At 38.8% G+C, this 19205-nt stretch overlaps 1 protein-coding gene across 1 annotated transcript in view; it reads right to left on the bottom strand.

The window, feature by feature from the left end:
• Nucleotides 1-19205, bottom strand: part of USP34 (ubiquitin specific peptidase 34) — a 175820-nt gene that overhangs the window by 14752 nt on the left and 141863 nt on the right. Inside the window, 12 exon segments of the mRNA XM_004710200.3 lie at nt 218-342; nt 459-563; nt 2570-2677; nt 3256-3382; nt 4985-5063; nt 7367-7524; nt 9336-9970; nt 13215-13362; nt 15006-15110; nt 16425-16469; nt 16548-16652; nt 16731-16779. Of these exon segments, the coding sequence (XP_004710257.1) occupies nt 218-342; nt 459-563; nt 2570-2677; nt 3256-3382; nt 4985-5063; nt 7367-7524; nt 9336-9970; nt 13215-13362; nt 15006-15110; nt 16425-16469; nt 16548-16652; nt 16731-16779 (1789 nt within the window).

The following is a 19205-nucleotide window of genomic DNA, read 5'->3' as shown; positions in this document are numbered from 1 at the left end:
TGTGTGGGGGAAAAAAAAAACCTTATTACTTGTGCCTATTGTTGATTTTGAAAATATTCAACCAACATTTCAGAGCACTAAAAGGAAAAAGTCCAAGTTAGTCTAATCTTAGGATCCATAAAGTGACCATTTAAGTCTAATACATCCTTAACTGCCAGAGGAAGTTTTAAATTACTGTGCACTAAAGAAACGTGGTTTTCCTAGCATCCCAACATACCTTACTGGTTTCCACCATTGTGGGCAAGAGGCACATATTGAGTTCAGGGCGCGGAGGCCGAATATTGCTTTTCCCTCCTATTAGCTTGATATTTTCTCGACAAGGGAAATAAGGTCCAAGAGACACTAAGACATTAAAAGTGTACAGTAAGAATAAATGGAAAAAATAAATCTCCATGCTTCAGTGTGCAGAAAGATTAAATGCCAACCATATGCAAACACTGTGCTAGATGAACACCTACTTGGTATATTACTGTGGTGGTAAGTGCAGTGGTTGTGTTGTAGAAATGGAACCAGAGTGTGAAGAAAGTCATGGGGACTCAAAAGCACAAGCTCCTTGAGGACATCTGGAAGAAACAAAAATAGAAACACAGTTTCAACAGAGCTAATAGCCGCAAGCTGGGCTACCATTTAAGAAACAGAAGAAAAAAACCACTTTATCTGAATTTACTTAACTGGGAGAAGCGTCGGTAGAAATAGAGAGAGGAAAATATTTAATGCACAATGACAACATGTTGTTAAAAAGCAACCTCAGTAGCTTAGACAGAACCCAAAGACTCAAAAGTTTGTTGAATCCGAGGGATAATCATTCATCTACCTTTCACATCTCCTGGCATGGCTGGACTGACTGACTACCATCTTCTAATCACAGGGCTTAAAGCTCACACCAAGAGGAGACTGGAAGACTTCCTGGTGATCGAAGGCTAACACTGCACCTCTCCACGACTCTTGGAGAAGCACGAGGTGGTTTCAAAAAGCTTGGGGACAAACGAAATAAAAAATAATGGGATGCTTTCCAAAACCTTTTAAAAGTGCCTTGTATAGAAATGTATAGAAGGTTGGCAATAGAGATATGACCAACACTTGCTAAGACTGCCTGGTCGGCCTCTGACAGCCAGACTTATGCATGATGTTTTGAAGAATTGTAAATAAACAGTATGGTCTCCAGAGCTCATGACTTTAAACGGTAGTAAAAACATCACTCCAAAATTACAGTGTGTCCATGGCCTTATTATTATTTTTTTTTTTTCCGAGGTCAGGTCTTTATCTTGGGTAGAAAGCCTCTCCTTATGCCGAACACATAGTTCTTTTGAGCTCCTTTACAGAATTCAAAACAATCAATTAACGATAGGCAGATCAATTAAACACAATCAAATGTGGGACTCCAGGAGCAGGGAAAGGAAAGGACCCTGACTGGGAGAGGTACACTGTCAAACTGAAAAGCTTACAAAATTGGGTCAGAACCCTCTGATATCCCAGTTGTTGTTTTTTAAATCATTTTATTAGGAGCTCATACAACTCTTATCACAATCCATACATACATCAATTGTGTGAAGCACATTTGTACATTCATTGTCCTCATCATTCTCAAAACATTTGCTCTCCACTTAAGCCCCTGGCATCAGGTCCTCATTTTTCCCCTTCCCTCTCTGTTCTCTCCTTCATGAGCCCTTGATAATTTATAAATTATTATTTTGTCCTATCTTGCCCTGTCCAACGTCTCTCTTCACCCACTTTTCTGTTGTCCGTCCCCCAGGGAGGAGGTCACATGTAGATCCAATCCACTCTCCCTCTACACTCCCAGTATCACCTCTCACACCACTGGTCCTGAAGGGATCATCCACCCTGGATTCCCTGTATATATATATAAGCAAAACACTCAGCACCTAAAATAAGAGAGATCTTTCGGTCAAAGAGTCAGTGACCTATGAGCCCAACTTTACAGGATCAGCTCCCCTTGTCAACATTTACAGGCAGTCCCAGGTAGTCTTCAGGACAACTCCACTCCTCCTGACCCGAGTATTAAGTACATTTACTCTCACTTTGCTTGTAACAAATTCTTTCCCACAATCACCTTCACTTGCTGCTCACGTAGCTTTTAAGACCACCAAAAAAGGCCTTGAACCCTTTCCTTGTATTAAAGTGAGCTCAAATAAAAATCGCATGCACCTGTCCGGCTGACCTACAAATTCCACTTGAAGACACAGGAAGGGATCTCATTCATATTCATAAATTGCCTGTACACGACTTACCTTCCTTATAGAGGACCAGAGGCTTTACACCCCAAGTACCAAAAAGTTCCAGGGTGACTTCCAAAAGTTGGTGGAAAAATTAAAAATCTTTTTTAAGTTCCCTCATAATAAGTGTCCTGCACTTTCTCACAAGGATAATTACAGAAAATTCAAAAACAGAATTAGATTCTCCTAAGACATGCTAGGAGTCTGAGTCACAAATCAAAGAGCCCAGCTGCTGTCTTCCACACCTTAAAGACCTCACACCACAGCCCCTCAACAAAACTCAAACGAGTGTTCTTCTAATGGTTTTCCACATAAGTTTCTTCGAAGTAACTTACCTATACAGGCATTTCTAAGTTCAGGAGGGCTATAGGAATTCAGAAGAGTTAACAGTTTATGGGCAAATTCAATTCGCTCCTGCCACTGGATTAATGCTTGCTTCACATCTACAAAGATGAAAACATACAAAAATATGGCATGAGATCAAGCTTCCTCACAATTATTTTCTTCTTTACACTACAAAAACATCCAAGAATTATATAATTATCTTCATGAAACCCAAATGACTTTTTGCATGCAACAGCTACTAGTAGACCTGCTCGATTCAGTACAGTACACATTTTAGTGATGACCACGTCTTACTTCTTAGGAATTGCTACTAAGCACGGCGTTCACATGATTTTGCAGGGACCTGAGACATCCATTCTAGAAGTTATTTCTCTTGAAATTAAAAATGATCTAATTTAAAACACAGAAGCTGCCAGCTGAAGAACTGTTGCAGATACTTAGGTTGTTCCTGCTCATGAAAACATTTTCCAGTCTCCTAATCTAGCGTGCTGGCTGGTTTCGAAGGGACCCTCCAGATTGCTACCAGGAGGTCCTGACACCACTTCCTGATACTGTGAGCTAGCATTAGCCTCATCTCTTGTGCATGAACTAAAGATTGAGGCAATTTCTCCACATCATGTGGCTAAAAGGTTTTATTTCTCTAACACTAACAAATAAGCAGCAGAAATGACCAAACCTTTTCTCTGAAGATATGGGCGTGTAGACTTCAAAACTGAGAGAAATATTGATAGAAGTTCTACTAAGTCTCCAGTCACGTGGCAAGCTGTGGCTTCATGATACATCATGTGCAGTGTATTGAAAGACTACAAATGATTTAAAAAAAAGAAAACAACTTTAAAAACATATTAAGCTAAACTTATAATGCACACCCATTATGAGGTTCCCTCCCCCACCATATGTTTGTGCAAGCAAATGTTTGCTTTCTCTGTCAAAAAGTCAAATTCTTGCAGTCACATTTTAAAATGCACACACATGCTGCCCCATAATGTGCTGATATTTTGTGTATACATTCTAGGCTGAAAAGGGAGTTTCTTGAACCAACTTGTTTTTTTTAATGCTTGTTCTAAAACTGCAAGCCTTAAAGTTAGGAAGCAGCAGGAAACGGCAGAAAGATGAAATAAGAGGTGGCGGCTTTAACTTCCCAAGGCTTCTGAAGAAAGACAACTGTGGAAAGGTAGACACACTCAAAATGTACTCTTTTGTCATATCTTCATTATCAGAGCAAAAGGTACAGTGCACCTTTTGTGGGTGTTCGAAAAAAGTCATTTCACATTTGTGGATGTTCAAAAAATATGGGAAGAGGAAGAGAGTGATCCTTAACCACCTAAAACAGTCTGATTGGCTTTCTCTGATGTGCCAACCTCGGCTACCATATCCTATTGAAAAAGAGGGCTTTACAAATTGTGGTGAAGAAACTAGATAGTACCCTGCTATCAGAAAGAATAGTGTCTGGGGCCTTAAAGGTTTGCTTCAGAGAAGCAGCCATCTAACTGAAGTGTCAACTATGTCCACAGGGAAGAAGCACACCAGCCTGCGTGATCCACGAAATTGTAAATAATATAATCCAAATCCAGAGGGAATGTTATAAGAGCTTAAACTGTAAACATCCCATTTGTTATGGATGACAGTGGAAGCCCAAAACCCATGTGGGGTCCCTACATACTAGATTAAAGCCTCTGACCTTAGTTGAGAGATGTGCACTGCGTTGTGATCTGACAGAGAGCACTGTAGCATCAATGATGGCAGATGCAGTCAGGTTAAAATGTAATTGCTCATTATTTGATCTCCCTTTTGGGCCATTTTAAATGTTCCAGTTTTTAATATTTTCTTTCTTTTCGATTGCGTTTTTTCCTGTTTCACTTTGTTATTGTTGGTTTCTTTGTATATTTTTCTGTATATGAAAACCAGGACAGGAAAATGTAGAGGCAGTAACTAGATAAATGTTTTGTTGGTGGTACGGCGGGAAAGGTTGGGGGGAAATGAGTTCATAACAATGAGTCCAAGAAAGAAGAAAATGTCCTAAAATGGACTGTGTTGATGATTGTACAACCCCCTTTAATATGGCTGAACTAAAATTGTATATGTCAATAAAAGTTTTTTTTTAAAGAGGGTTTTGGGAAATCATGTGGCCACTGATTAAATCATATAGATTTTGTCTGTTTTTATCCTTATAAATAAAACTAGTCTATCTCAGATTGTTGTTCGAAACACAAAAATGTGGTAAAATGTATGGAAAAAGTAGCAGTGCCTTAAACAGGGTGGCCTAATTATTCTCGGACTATACATTACTTATCTAGGTAATAAAAATCCTGCCACCTGTCAGTTTCCCATAAACTATGAATATTTATAAAACAAGAAGCATTGGTGAAAACATTTTATCTATAGTAAAATGCAGTAAGTGTCACCTCAGTCATCAGGATCAATCCTCGATTAAATACAACAAGAAGTCTGTCTTCATCAGATTCTAACAATATTCTGAAGGCACTGAAAGAATACAAAAGTTCTGTTTTCAACCTCTGAATCACAACAGAACATTTAGTTATCCAAAGAACAGTCACTAAAACTCTCTGCTCTTACACCTAAAGAAAAGAGACTGCTACATCTGATCCTTACTAATGCAGTCAAAGGCACTTGTAGGAAGAAACTCTTGTAAGCATCTTAGATAAAATTGTTATTTTTTTTTTCTGTTCTCATGAATGCTTTTAATTCTTTTTTTTTTATTTTAAACATTTTATTAGGGGCTCATACAACTGTTATCACAATCCATACACACATCAATTGTGTAAAGTGCATTTGTACATCATTCTCAAAACATTTTCTCTCCACTTAAACCCCCGACATTAGGTCCTCATTTTTCCCCTCCCTCCCCGCTCCCCCCTCCCTCATGAGCCCTTGATAGTTTATAAATGGGTATTTTGTCATATCTTGCCCTGTCCGACGTCTCCCTTCACCCACTTTTTGGTTGTCTGTCCCCCAGGGAGGTCACATATAGTTCCTTGTATGTAATTAACTCTTAATCACCTACAATTGTGGGAAAGGTGTGATAGAATTATTTTTTAAAGTTTTTGTATAAACAGTGTTTATTTTTATAACATTTATCTTCTAAATTATCTAAAGTTCTGGATAATAACAAAATATATTTCTATATTTAAAGCACTCCTACCTGGTTATGATAAAGCGTAAACAAGGGGAAAACTTTAAAAACACGTGGCTCTTAAAAATAATTTACATAATAATCACCAAAAGCAGTGGTATGGCTGATGTTAACACACCTTGTATCAATCTTGTGATTGTCGCGTTAGGTGGCATCCAGTCGGTTCCAACTCATAGTGACCCCACATACAACGTAATGCAACACTGCCCAGTCCTGCACCATCCCCTCAATTGTTATGTTTGAGCCCACCGCTGCAGCTTCTGTCAATCCCTCGACAAGGGATTGCCTTTCTACTTTACCAAGCACAATGTCCTTCTCCAGGGACTGATCTCTCCAGACAGCACGTCCAGAGTAACGAGACAAAGTCTCGCTATCCTGCTTCTCAGAGCATTCTGGCTCTATTTCTTCCACAACAGATTTGTTTATTCTTTCGGTGGCTAATGGAAACCTGCCCTGGTGACACAGTGGATTAAGCTAACCCAAAGGACAGTTATTTGAAACCACCAGCTGCTCTGAGGGAGAATCATAAAGTTTTCTACTCTCATAAAGAGTTAGTCTCGGAAACCCACACAAGCACTTCAGCCCTGTTATGAGTAGAAGTGACTTGATGTCACTGAGCTGAGTTTATTCTATTACTAGGTATTGGGAATGAGAGTTATATAATACAACCGAAAATTTTTGTAATTTTAATGTTTCCTTTCTACAATAAAGAATTAAGAAAAGTGCTATTTTAAAAAACCCAACAAGCTTTTAATCGCAAACCCTTGGAAAACTGAGTCCAAACATACTTTTAAAAGAATCCCTTTAAAGGGTTAAGGCAAAAACATACTAAATTTAATTTTATTCAGGAAGATTTTAATTAAAAAGTTTTCTGAAGAAAACAATCTGAAATCACCCTAGCTTTATTGATTAAGGAGTCCTGGTGGCATGAGTTATTCATAAAGGTGCTAAGTGCAAAGTCAGTGGCTCGAATCCATTAGATGCCCTGTAGGAAAAAGATGAGGCTTTCTGCTCCCATGAAAATATGGAAACCCAAAGACACATCTCTGCTCTGCCCTCAGGGGGTGGGTGGATTTGTTATGAGTCAGAATCATCTCAATGAGGTTTTTTTGGTTTGTTTTTTAAAGTTAGTTGATTAGCTTAATATACTATACAGTTTCGTCTTCAACAAAGTATTGCAAAAACAAAACAAAAACCAGCACATCTAATAAAAGACATCATATCCAAGTCTTACATGTACTATAAAGAAGCACTTTCAGATATTAGCCTGAGCTGTATTCCTACAGATAATGAAAATTAAGTAGAAGGAATTCTTTGCACTATTCACTAGAATTAAGGTGGTCCCCAAGCCTAAGAATCCATAATTATGTAAACACATGCAAATAAAATCTATCCATAAGGACTCATTAAGTGTTAAATTATAAATTCTTCCAAGATATCTTACTGCATAAATGTTTCCCCAATAACCTGGTAAATTTGGTAAACTTTCACTTATAAACCCTTTACACTGTTCTGCTGTAGCATCAAGAGGTTTTAAAGCTTCCTGACCTCATCTGGCACAATTAACAAGTACCTAGATAAAACAAGAGAAGCAACCAAAGAAAGCCGACACCCACCAGAAAACACCTTTTACCTTATTAAAGTAGTCCAGCAGGAGCGGCCATCTAAGCAACGGAGGTAACAGCTTATGGTTGTCTTCTTAAACTGCTTAATGTCTTCTAGCTCTTCTTCCCTCATATCTGGCCTCTGAGCTATAAATAACTGCATCAGGTTAAACAGTTCTTCCACAGCCTAAAAAAGGGAAAAATAACATAAGATACAATAATAATTTATAAATTATTAAGGGTGCATGGGGGAGAGGGGGGGGGGGAAGGAAAATGAGCAGATTCCAGGAACCCAAGAGGAAAGCGAATTTTGGGAATAATGAGGGCAACAAATGTATAGATATGCTTTACACAATTGATCTATGTATTGTGATGAATTGTATGAGCCCCAATAAATTGATTTAAAAAAAAGGGAAAATAAGCATTATAGTAATCTCTTAACCTTATAAAATTTTATACCATCTGCTTCTCATTTCTTAATGCTATACTAATTATGCAGCTTCTATTAAAATGGCACACATATGTTCAATTAAACTACCACTCAGGAACAATATAAAAAATAGCTATACAGTCCTAAATGAACTCTATCTCAAAATTTTAATCTATTATACACAAAAAGAAATAAAAATACTCTTTAAATGGAGGTTGAGATTAAAAACTGCATATAAACACAGTTTGTTCTTGGTGTTACCACTACGCAAAGCAATCCTTTTGTACCATCAAACGTGTGCCCAGACACATGCTGTACTAGTCCCCTGCTCCTTTTTCTTTCATGAATGAAAATCTTGCTTTGTCCCAAAGATTTTCAACCCCTGTACACTTGAATTAATACTAGGAAAACACTGTGTGTCACTTTTGGAATCATCTTTCTAGACTGTTAGTTCAAAGTACCTGGCAGATGAAGGGTGGGAAATAAAACAGTAGCTGTGATCAAATTAATTCATTTACTCATATTCATTTAGACTGTAAACACTTCTATTGCAAAAGAGCTCTCAACCCATTTCCTCCACTTGCATGCAGTTTCAGAATATTGAGAAATACTATAATCTTATAAAAAAATACTGCAATCAAGGGGTCTCGGGGAGGAGATGAGCCAGTCAGGGTGCGATATAACAATGATGAAAAATACAATTTTCCTCTAGTTCCTAAATGTTTCCTCCCCGCTCACACTACCATGACTCTAATTCGACCTTGCAAGTCTGGCTAGACCAGAGGATGTACACTGGTACAGATAGGAACTGGAAATACAGGGAATCCAGGGAGGATGAGCCCTGCAGGACCAGTGGTGTGAGTGGCGAAACAGGGAGAATGGGTAGGAAAGAGGGAACCGATTACAAGGAACTATATGTGACCTCCTCCCTGGGGGACGGACAACCGAAAAGTGGGTGAAGGGAGACGTCGGACAGGGCAAGATATGACATAATACCAATTTATAAACTATCAAGGGCTCATGAGGGAGGGGGGAGCGGGGAGGGAGGGGAAAAATGAGGACCTAATGTCGGGGGTTTAAGTGGAGAGAAAATGTTTTGAGAATGATGTACAAATGCGCTTTACACAATTGATGTGTGTATGGATTGTGATAACAGTTGTATGAGCCCCTAATAAAATGCTTAAAAAATATACTGCAATCTTTTTTTTTTTACACTACAATCTTAAGATAAATATTGTCTTAGCATAGCAATGTACAGCTTGACGATGATCTAAATTTTCAAGAATGAAGTACTCATTTCCCCAAAATTACACCACAAAGCTGATTTCCCCAGACTGGGAATAGAAGATGGATGTTTTTACAAATGAAAACAGGTAAAGTTTCACCAGAGATAAGAAAATTACTCATATTTTTATCAGTTATATAACAATATCATTTTGTATGTGTAGTCAAACAAATATATGCTAAGAAAGAATGGTTAAACTATACTTATTTTGTTACCACTAAAATAGGTATTTCCATTCAATTTGAAGCTACCGATGTAAGAGTATCAATTTTATTTTACTCACTCCAGGATATTGGCTGGCATGTGGTGTGAGATTCTTAAAGGCCCATTGGATGTTCTGATGAGAAGCTAGTTGTCTTGTGAATGCAGGGGATTGCTCACAGCAGAGCCTCAGAATGCCGTAGTAGGCAGGCAGCATCCCACGGTTGAAAAGCACCACATCCTGATCATCATGGTCAGCAAGGATGTAATTGAAGGCAATGTTCTTGGTTACCACTGGGTTCTGAACAATAAGGCGGATATTCTCTGGACAGTCAGCACACACATTGTACCAAAATGAAAGTAAAGCCTGTTTATTGTGATTTGTAGCTATTGCTGGCTCAGAAAGTTTAGGCTGGAAAAGGTTCCACAAATCCATGAAATATGTGGAAAACATCAGCTTCTCAGTTTTGGAAATTAAACAGTAAGTCATAAAGCTAAAATAGGGCACTAGCTTTGTAGTGCCATGAACAGCAGCATCAACATAAAGTTTGGCTCTCGAGAGCAAACCAAGGAGCACGTTGTAGACCTGATGTAGGACTACTGTTGTGTCTGGACTGAGTGGAAGGTCCCGGGTTGGGATGTGCAAAGACCTTGTTGACCGGAACATCTGGCGGAATGAATTGCTTGGTATAAGGGACACCAGAAGATAAGCTGCGGCTATAAAATGTAAAACAAAACTGTCAGACCCTCATAAGATACAATATAGACTGAAGAGCAGTCATTAAATACAAAGCCACTCTTGCCTTTCATAATTTAAATGAATAAAAACGGAAGGACACGGAACACCTCATATAAGATCTTTCGGCTTTACCACTGGGAACACCACCTTCCATTCTAACATTATTTTGTAGGTGGTGATGACAATGGCACCAGCAGAAACCATTCTTAAACCTCTCTTGTTCAGCTTCCCAAGCTTTTACGATTTCCCCCTTTGTTCTTTCTCAGAAGACATGGCTTTACTGAAGGACGTGCCCAAGTCTTTCTGGCCCTTTGGTGCCTTGATCAAATCTTTATAATGTTTTTGGGGGAATCAAAGTATTTCTTCCTCATTTAATACAAACAATAGTAAAACACATTTATATTGGATTATCAAAAGATATAACGAGAAATTCCATATAAAAGTCATTTATAAAATACTACATACACTAATTATAGAACATTAACTTTAGGTTAACAGCGGCTTTACCTATAACTAGTGCTAAGTGCCATTGTACTGTCAAAGTAAATTAAGTTAGTACTTCTAAAATTCACTCAGCTCTACTTTGCAGACTTATTTTAAATCAGACACACACAATACTCATTTTCTAAGCCACTCTTCACTCATGTACAGCTCTGGTTAACTGTTGGCAGTTTCACTCAATTATGCCATGTGTAAGAACTGTGAAAGCGTGGCTATGCAGGCATCTTTCCGATCAACTTTCTTATAAAATTCTAACCAACAAAGTATATTCTACTTAGAATAAAGTCACGCAGTTTAAGTTTCAGGCTTTCATCCCAATATTTTTTTCCAGAACATTTTCAAACACACTGAGAGGCTGTTCTGAAAACCCACAGATCTCATTTGCCTTATTTGCTTTGCCACATATGTCACCATGTATTCATTCCTATTAAAGACTCTTTGTTAACAAACAAACTATGCTGCGGGGAAAAAAAGCCCACATTTTTATCTTTGAGAAAAATTGGCAAAGTTAATTTGTAAGAGCAACTCGCCTTATTTAAATATTGCCTTGCTACACCGTGAGTCCTTGGTCCTAGTTTTATACTACAGAGAACGTAGAATGAACTTACTTCCATTTTAATATGGCAACACTGGGCTCCCTTTAGACTTTTCGCCTATCTTCTCTCTCTAGTCTTTAAAATGGAAAGTTGTACTTCTCTGTAGCTTTTCTTCTACATGTGTTACTTTCATTCTCGAAAGCCAATTTGTACAAATAGTCCTTTTTGCAGGTTATAGCATGTCAAAAACACCTTTTCATTTTGATAGTCTTCATGGAATATTACAATTTATTTCCTAACTATTAAACATTTAGTTTAACATTTTTCACAATAGTGCTATCATCAAATATTCATATATTAGATAAATGACTTACGCTAGAACCCCTGAAGGATTTTCGAATTCTCAGTATATACTTTCATAACATCAACTCACATTGTCACTGCAATGTACAAGAATATAATATCTTTAGAGCTGTCATGAATACTAGGTGAAACAACCAGTTTTATGGTCAGGGGACTGAACATGAACACTGACCAGTGCACACATTGGCTCTGACATTCCAGTGGGGCTAACTACATTGGCAGCAAAAACAAGTTCACCTGTAGAGCGCCAGTTCTAATCCCTCTATCTTCTCCCCTGAAAAGAGTTTTGTAGTTCTTGCCCACCGGCATCTGAGCATTAGTAACGTATTATGACTGTGACACCTTGGTTGTGACTAAGGAACATCAAGGGCATACTAACCAGATGCCATACTTTATAAGGATTTAATGAGTCTTGAACTAAGGTCCTTTTACTTAGGACTCTAGCTAGATACCATGTTACCTTTACTCATCATGTCTCCTCCCGTTCCTCTGGTCTGTCTGAGTCAGTTTCTCAGACTTTTGTTTTCATGACCTTGACAGCTTTAAGGCATACTGGTCAGGTAATTTTCAGAATATCCCTCAATTTGGGTGTGTTTGATGTTTTCTTGTAGTTAGATTCAGCAGACTGCAGCGCTAAGGGGCTTTTCTCATCATATCACAGGCTATATGACATCAAGGGTATATGCTATCAGCGATGGAAATGTTAACTGTAATCACCTGGCTGAAGAGATATTTGTCAGGTGTCTCCACGGTAAAGTCATGCTCTCCCACTCTGGAAGCAAATTACTAAGCTCACATTCAAACAGTGGGGTGTTAAGCTCCACTTCCTGAGAATGGGATTGACATAAATTTGGAATTGTTTTGCATGGAGATTTGTATCATTTCTGCCCATTTATTTATGTTTATCACTATGGATTTGGGGGTATTGATCTTACACTTCAGGTTATAATCTAGTGCTATTGTTATATATTTTGTGGCTAATATTCATCCCACTTTTGGACACTGGGTGCTCTATGAGTTAGGTGGGGCTGTATCCCTGGGATGTACCATTATTATATGTAGGAGCACTTCCTTACTTCTGCTTTTACAAGCTGCTCTTGTGTCATCTTGTGTAATCCCTGCCCTACACTCACCCATAGTTAAGAGGGGGGATTGTTCTTATTGGAGACTGCTGCTTAGAAATCAAGAGCTGGTGACTAGATGATGTGCTATGGGGGTTTCACTCCTGCTAGACCCTTCTCAGTGGACAAAGGTAGGATATGTGTTTTTAGGTTCTTTAAAGGATATAAGGTTTTAATGATTAAAAAATTTTTTAAGTTACTTATTCTGATTCTTATTTCTTTCACTGGTACCTAGGCTGAATATGTTCCGTGTATTTACAAGCAAGCTTCTAGCCTATGAAATAGCTATGTGTAGTATTTGTTCATCTGTCTTCCAAGATTTTTATTCATTACTGACCTGTGTTACTAAAGTTGTTTATCATTTAACTGATGTTATTTCAGTAAATAATTTCTCAATTATTAAATGTCTTTATTACTACATTACCATCAGCCTTTGGAAAGCGTTGCCTTGACCCACACTCCACCAAGCGAGAAAACAAAAGTGGTGAAACCACCCAGTGAAAACTAGTTTCCTACCTAACAAAACCATTGCAACTAGTGTGGAGCATGACCCTAAGTTTCCACATACTATTCACCTGGGCCTTTAAGAACATCTCCAAGGTCCTGAGCAATGGGCATTTTGTGCTCACCTTTAAAACAAAACACACTAAAGTTGGAATGACAACAACAATTGCTTGGTTAAATTCTGGATTTTGACTTACAAGTCCTGACTCTAGGATAATTGTGAGCCAAAAGAAACCGCTCGACCCAGTTTTCCATATTCTGTAGAACCCAGCTGTGTGCTAGCTTATTTCGGGGTGTCTGTACTGCCAACCAATCCAGACACTGAGAAGGATTGTATTCAATCACCTACAAACAAATAGAATTCAGGGTCAAGAAAGAATATAAGGTCAACTGAATGAACAGTTAGTTTAGATTATACCTGTGCTATTTAAACATTTAACACAAAAATTAAGTATACTGAAAACTAGAACCTGAACCACATTTCATCCATGCCCTCCCCAACACTCTTTTGAAAATTCACTTACACTTATCACCATGCAATCTTCAAAATTTATTAGTGTGCAAAATAAGTTTAAAATAACAAGTAATAAATATGGGCATAGAAAGAATTCTATCTCTTAAGTTTAAAAATGTATTTAAAAGTGCTTTTACGGGAGGATGGAGGGAAGGCGAGGGAAAAGGGGGGAACAGATGACAAGGATCTACATATAACCTCCTCCCTGAGGGACAGACAACGGAGAAGTGGGTGAAGGGAGATGTCAGACAGTGTAAGACATGAAAAAATTATAATAATTTATAAATTATCAAGGGTTCATGGAGGAGGGGGGAGTGGAGAGGGAGGGGGAAAAATGAGAAGCTGTTATCAAGGGCTCAGGTTGAAAGCAAATGTTTTGAGAATGATGATGGCAACAAATGTACAAAAGTGCTTGACACAACGGATGTATGTGTGGATTGTGATGAGTTGTACAAGCCCCCCAATAAAAGGATTTAACTATTTAAATAAATAAGCGTGTTTTAACTCTCTAAAGTTTCTTATCTGGATTCTCTCTTCCATGCCCAATCTATTACTATACGAAGGAGTACCCTGCCAAAGCCAGAATTGCACTGGGCTGAACGGAGCTTTTCCCTGATAGGTGAGCGTAGAGAAACTTGCTCTGAGTTAGTGGACCCAGTGGCGTCACCTGGGAAGGTTCTCTTTGGTCACAGTGAATTTTTTCATAAAAGCAGTGTTGCTTGAACCTCAGTTTTTGTGATGGCCGATTTAAGAGAATAGCATGTGACTGTGAAATTTTGTTTCCTGCTGGGGGAAAATGCTGCAGAAATCAGTAACAGAGACTGTATGGCTGAACTATTTACTATGTCATCCAGTGCAGAAAAGCTCTGCCAACCCTGGTCTAGAGGGTAGAAATTCCCAACACTCACTTGGAAAAAATTTATGACCTTAATAATTTAAGGAGCCTAAGTGGCATAGAGGGTTATGCGGTGGGCTTCAAATTTCAAGGTCAGCAGTTTGAAACCTACAGGAGAAAGATGAAGCTTTCTATTCCTGTATGGAATCTTGGAAACCTGCAGGAGAAGTTCTATCTATTCTGTCCTACAGGGTCACTATGAATTAGAATAGACTCAATGAAAGTGAGTAATAACTTAGGAAGCAAAGACACTGTAGATGCTTTAGTTATCATTTTTGTCAATATCTGAAAACATCTGATTTACTGGTATTTTTAAGGCTTTGTGGACTGATCCTCTTTTGAGGGAGGGTAACGAGAACCTTATATCGGCTAAGGTGTTTTATGACTCAAACAGAAAGCCTTTAAAATATCTGGAACTTTTTCTTTCAAATTTTCTGAACCAAAATTTCTGTTCTTCCCAGGACCTGCTAAACTCATTTCAAGATACACAAGTAAGAGGGTTAGTAGTTAAACTGATAATATTATAACCATTTTTTAAAAAGAGAAATTTAACTATTAACAACATACTGCTAAACATACCTCCCATATCCTCTGCAGAATGTAAGATGCAAAGGGGGGCATCCCTGGAGGCCCACCAGCAAACTCCATGAGCATCGTCAACAATTTAAAGAAAGGATTGGCTGCCTGTAAGACACATATAGATTGTGTATTAAAGGACAATTGGAATCCACAAACACTTACATCCTTCTAGACCAAACCCATTGCCACTGAGTGACCGTGACTCAGTCACTCTGCTATGTATCACAAATGTAAACCACTAGTGCTAACAGAGCTCAGTACTACTCCTGCATATAAACCTTTAACTGTGGTAGTTACATAATTTCATGTTAACTTAATAAATAGGTCAAAGGGTGGAATCTAGCCTCTCAATCAGGTGACAGACTGATGATGCCTCCTATGGGCATGGCCTTCTGAGAACTTTTTCTCCATGGAGGTTTACCACCCACTCTGTCTCTGCCTTCGCCTTCCTGTTGACAAGCCACTTTGATCCAAGCTGATGGCAGCCAAAGCCGTGGAGATGGGTCCACTGCCAATGGATCTACACAACTTTGCAACCACTTATGAGCTAATATTGGACTTGATCTGGACTGGGCTGAGATGGTTTCCCCATATACAATTGCCCTTTGATAGACAGATTTTTCTTGTACATAGATGAATGTCTCTGGATTTGTTTATGTAGTCAACCCGGTCTAACACACTATCATAAAGTAGCAGGATCAGCTACAGCATTAAAAATAAGTCATGTGGGAATCACTTGAACAGAAAACAAGTCTTTTTCTGAATGTAAAATGTGGACATTTTGTTAGAGGGGGAAAAAAATCACAAATTTTTCTTACTGACCCATGTTCTACTGAAAAATGTATAAAGTGTGATTTAAATGATTTTCATTAAAGTAACTAACCATGTGGTACACAACACTGTTCTTGTTCCAATATATTACTCAATCTTTAAGGGGCCTAGTGGCTTAACAGTTAAACATTCATTCATCTGCTAACCTGAAGGTTGGTGGTCTGAACTGATGCAAAGGTTCTGTAGGAACAAGACCTGAGGACCTACTTCTGTAATGTGCAGCTCTACTCGGTCACATCGGGTTGCTATCAGTTAAAAATCAACTTGATGACATTTAACAGCATGTTAATCTTTATAGGGTTCTAATTAGTTTAATTTTTCTCTTAAGTATATACACGTGATATACACTCCTAGCCAGATGACTGTAAAGCTTAACATCTATAAGACACCCTAGTATACTTTTTTGTAAATTGACATTATACTATTCTTTGTGTTACTAAGACATGATGAGTATCCAAAGTTATATACTTTTAAAGTCTTACAGGAAGAACCTTGATAATTTTTTTTCTTTGTTATTAAGAACCATTAGAAAGGCTCATCTGAAAGTGCTGCCAGTTAAAAACCACGAATTAAAAAATATCGACATACCTCAGGAGTCAACTTTGCTATTGATGTGAAAAGCATAGACACAATCTAAAACAAAAAAAGGAGATTTTCAGAAGTCTTTTTAAAAGTTAGGCGCAATCTTTAAGACATTGTCTTAGCACTCACGTGTTCTGCCAGTCGATTATTGTATCGACAGAGACTGAAAATCAGATTGCAGGTCTGTCTGATATTGATGCCATCACGAATATGTTGAAACAAGAAGGGGAATCCCTGTTAAAAGCAAACGTCCGTTTAAGAACTGTTGGAATTTTGTCATGACCAAATTGTCTAATAGAGACAAGCCATTACCTTTCCTCCCGTTAATGCTGCCATATCAGTCTGTGACAGTGTGAGGTGCCTGAAAGAAAAGTGATTGAAAGTTTTTCTTCCCTCTGTACTAGTTCAGAGCTATTTGCTTAACAACCCGCACCACAATTGCTGATTCAATTTTAACTGTACCCAAGCCAGTCAGAAAACAATTTCTTGAGCTTCCTGCTACCTGAATTTGTCTGTGAAACACTTCTCAGTTTTTTAGATTCCAGGATTAGTGCGTGGCAGCCCAAATCTACTATTTCTATTTAACAGACTCAATACTTTGGTATATTAAACTGGACGCTGAACTGAATGCAACTTATGGTGACCCCACTTACATCAGAGTAGACCCAAGCTCCACAGGGTTTTCTTTTCAATTAACAAATCATTTCATTGGGGACTCTTACAGCTCTGTAACAATCCACATACATCAATTCTATCAAGCACCTTTGTACATATGTTGCCACCATCATTCCAAAACATTTTATTTCTGCTTTGAGCCCTTGGTATTAGCTTTGTTCCCCCTCCCTCCCCTACCCTCATGGACCTCTGATAAATGATTTTCATATCTTATACCATCCACTGTCTTCCTTTGCCCATGTTTCTGTTGTTCGTCCCCCTGGGGGTGAGGGTGGGGGTGTTACACGTCGATCATCGTAATTGGTTCTGGTATTGCTACTCCCACTACTTTTCCAAGGGGTTTATCTGTCCTGGATTCCGTGTGTCAAGAGCTCTTATCTGTACCATTGTACATGATCCGGACTAGCTGGATCTGTAAGGTAGAACTGGGATCAAGATAGTTGGGGGAGGAGAGGAAGCATTAATGGACTAGAGGAACGTGTGATCTGTTGGTGCGTGCTGCACCGTTGCCTCACTCGTTCCTTCCTCGTGACCCTTCTGTGAGGGAAGATCCAATTGTCTAAAGATGGGTTTTGGGTGTCCTTTCTGACCACCATGAATTCCATCAATATATCTGTTTGGGGTCTTCTGATGCCTGATACCGTCAATACCTTATGATCACACAGCCTGGTGTGCTTCTTCAATGTGGGTTTGTTGCTTCTCTGCTAGATGGCCGCTTGTTTAACTTCAAAAGCCTTTAAAACTCCAGGTGCTACATCCCTTAAGAACTGGCCACCAACAGCTTTCCTCACCACACCTGCCCACGCAACCATTCTGACTTCTGCAATCGCACAGGAAGGTGAGCATCACAGAATGCCAGCTTATTAGAACAAAGTGTTCTTGCATTGAGGGAGTACTTGAGTGGAGGCCCAATGACCATCTGCTATCTTAATACTTAACATTTAAATATATGTATATAGACCATATACCTAATTAATATATTTACATATGTGCATGCCTCTGTAAGTACTTCTGTAAGTGTCTTGCCACCTAGTTCTTTTCTTAAAAATTTTTTTTAATCGACCATTTTATTGGGGGCTCTTACAGCTCTTATAAAAATTATATCCAGCACATTTGTACTTATGTTGTCATTTCCAAAACATTCTCTTTCTACTTGAGCCCTTGATATCAGCTTTTCCCTCTCCCTTGCTCTTCCACCCTCATGCAGCCTTGATAATTTATATTTTTATTTTCGAATTTCACACCGTCTGCTGTCTCCCTTCACTCATGTTTGTTTTTTGTTCCCCTGGTGATAGGTTGCCCCTTTCTCCTCTCCCATTTCCCCCTCCCCTCATGGTATCACTACTCTATTAGTCCTGAGGGATTTATCTGTCCTGGATTCTGTGTGTTGAGAGCTCTTATCTTGACCAGTATGCATGGTCCAATCTAGACGGACTTGTAAGATAGAACTGGGGTCATAATAGTGGTGGGGGCGGGGGCGGGGGCGGGCAGGAGGTAAGTTAAGCATTAAAGAACTAGAGGAATATTGTGTTTCGTCGGTGCGATACTGCACCCTGGCTGTCTCGTCCCTTCCTTGTAACCCTTCTGTGAGGGGATGACCAATTGTCTACAGATGGGTTTTGGGTCTCCATTCTGATCCCCCCCAGTTCTCATAGAAAAAGTTGTTTTGGGTCTTCTGATGCCCAATGGCTGATCCTGTAGACACCTTGTGACCACAAGGGTTGGTGTGCTTCTTGCATGTGGGCTGTTGCTTCCCTGCTAGATGGTCGCTTATTTAACTTCAAGCCTTTAAGACCCCAAACACTTTATCTTGTAATAGCCAGGTATCATCAGCTTTCGTCATGTTAGCTTATGCACCCATTTTGTCTTCAGCACCGAGGGAGGACTTAAGTAGAGGCCCACTGTCCATCTGCTACCTTACTACTTAACCTATAAATGTTAAGCACACAGACCTATATTCCTATCGTTATGTATTAACGTATTTACATATGTACATGCCTAAGTTTATACCTCTATAAATGTCTTTTGCCTCCTAGTCCATTCCTCTATTTCTTTTTACTTTCCTCCTGCCGCACTATCATGTTCAACCTTCATCCTACTCTCAGTAATTTC

Source organism: Echinops telfairi, unplaced genomic scaffold, assembly GCF_000313985.2.
Source record: "Echinops telfairi isolate 266 unplaced genomic scaffold, ASM31398v2 ScPeMD7_2573;HRSCAF=3158, whole genome shotgun sequence".
Taxonomy (NCBI): Eukaryota; Metazoa; Chordata; class Mammalia; order Afrosoricida; family Tenrecidae; genus Echinops; species Echinops telfairi.
Note: the sequence above shows the minus strand (reverse complement) of the source record. Positions and strands in the feature narration are given on the sequence as shown.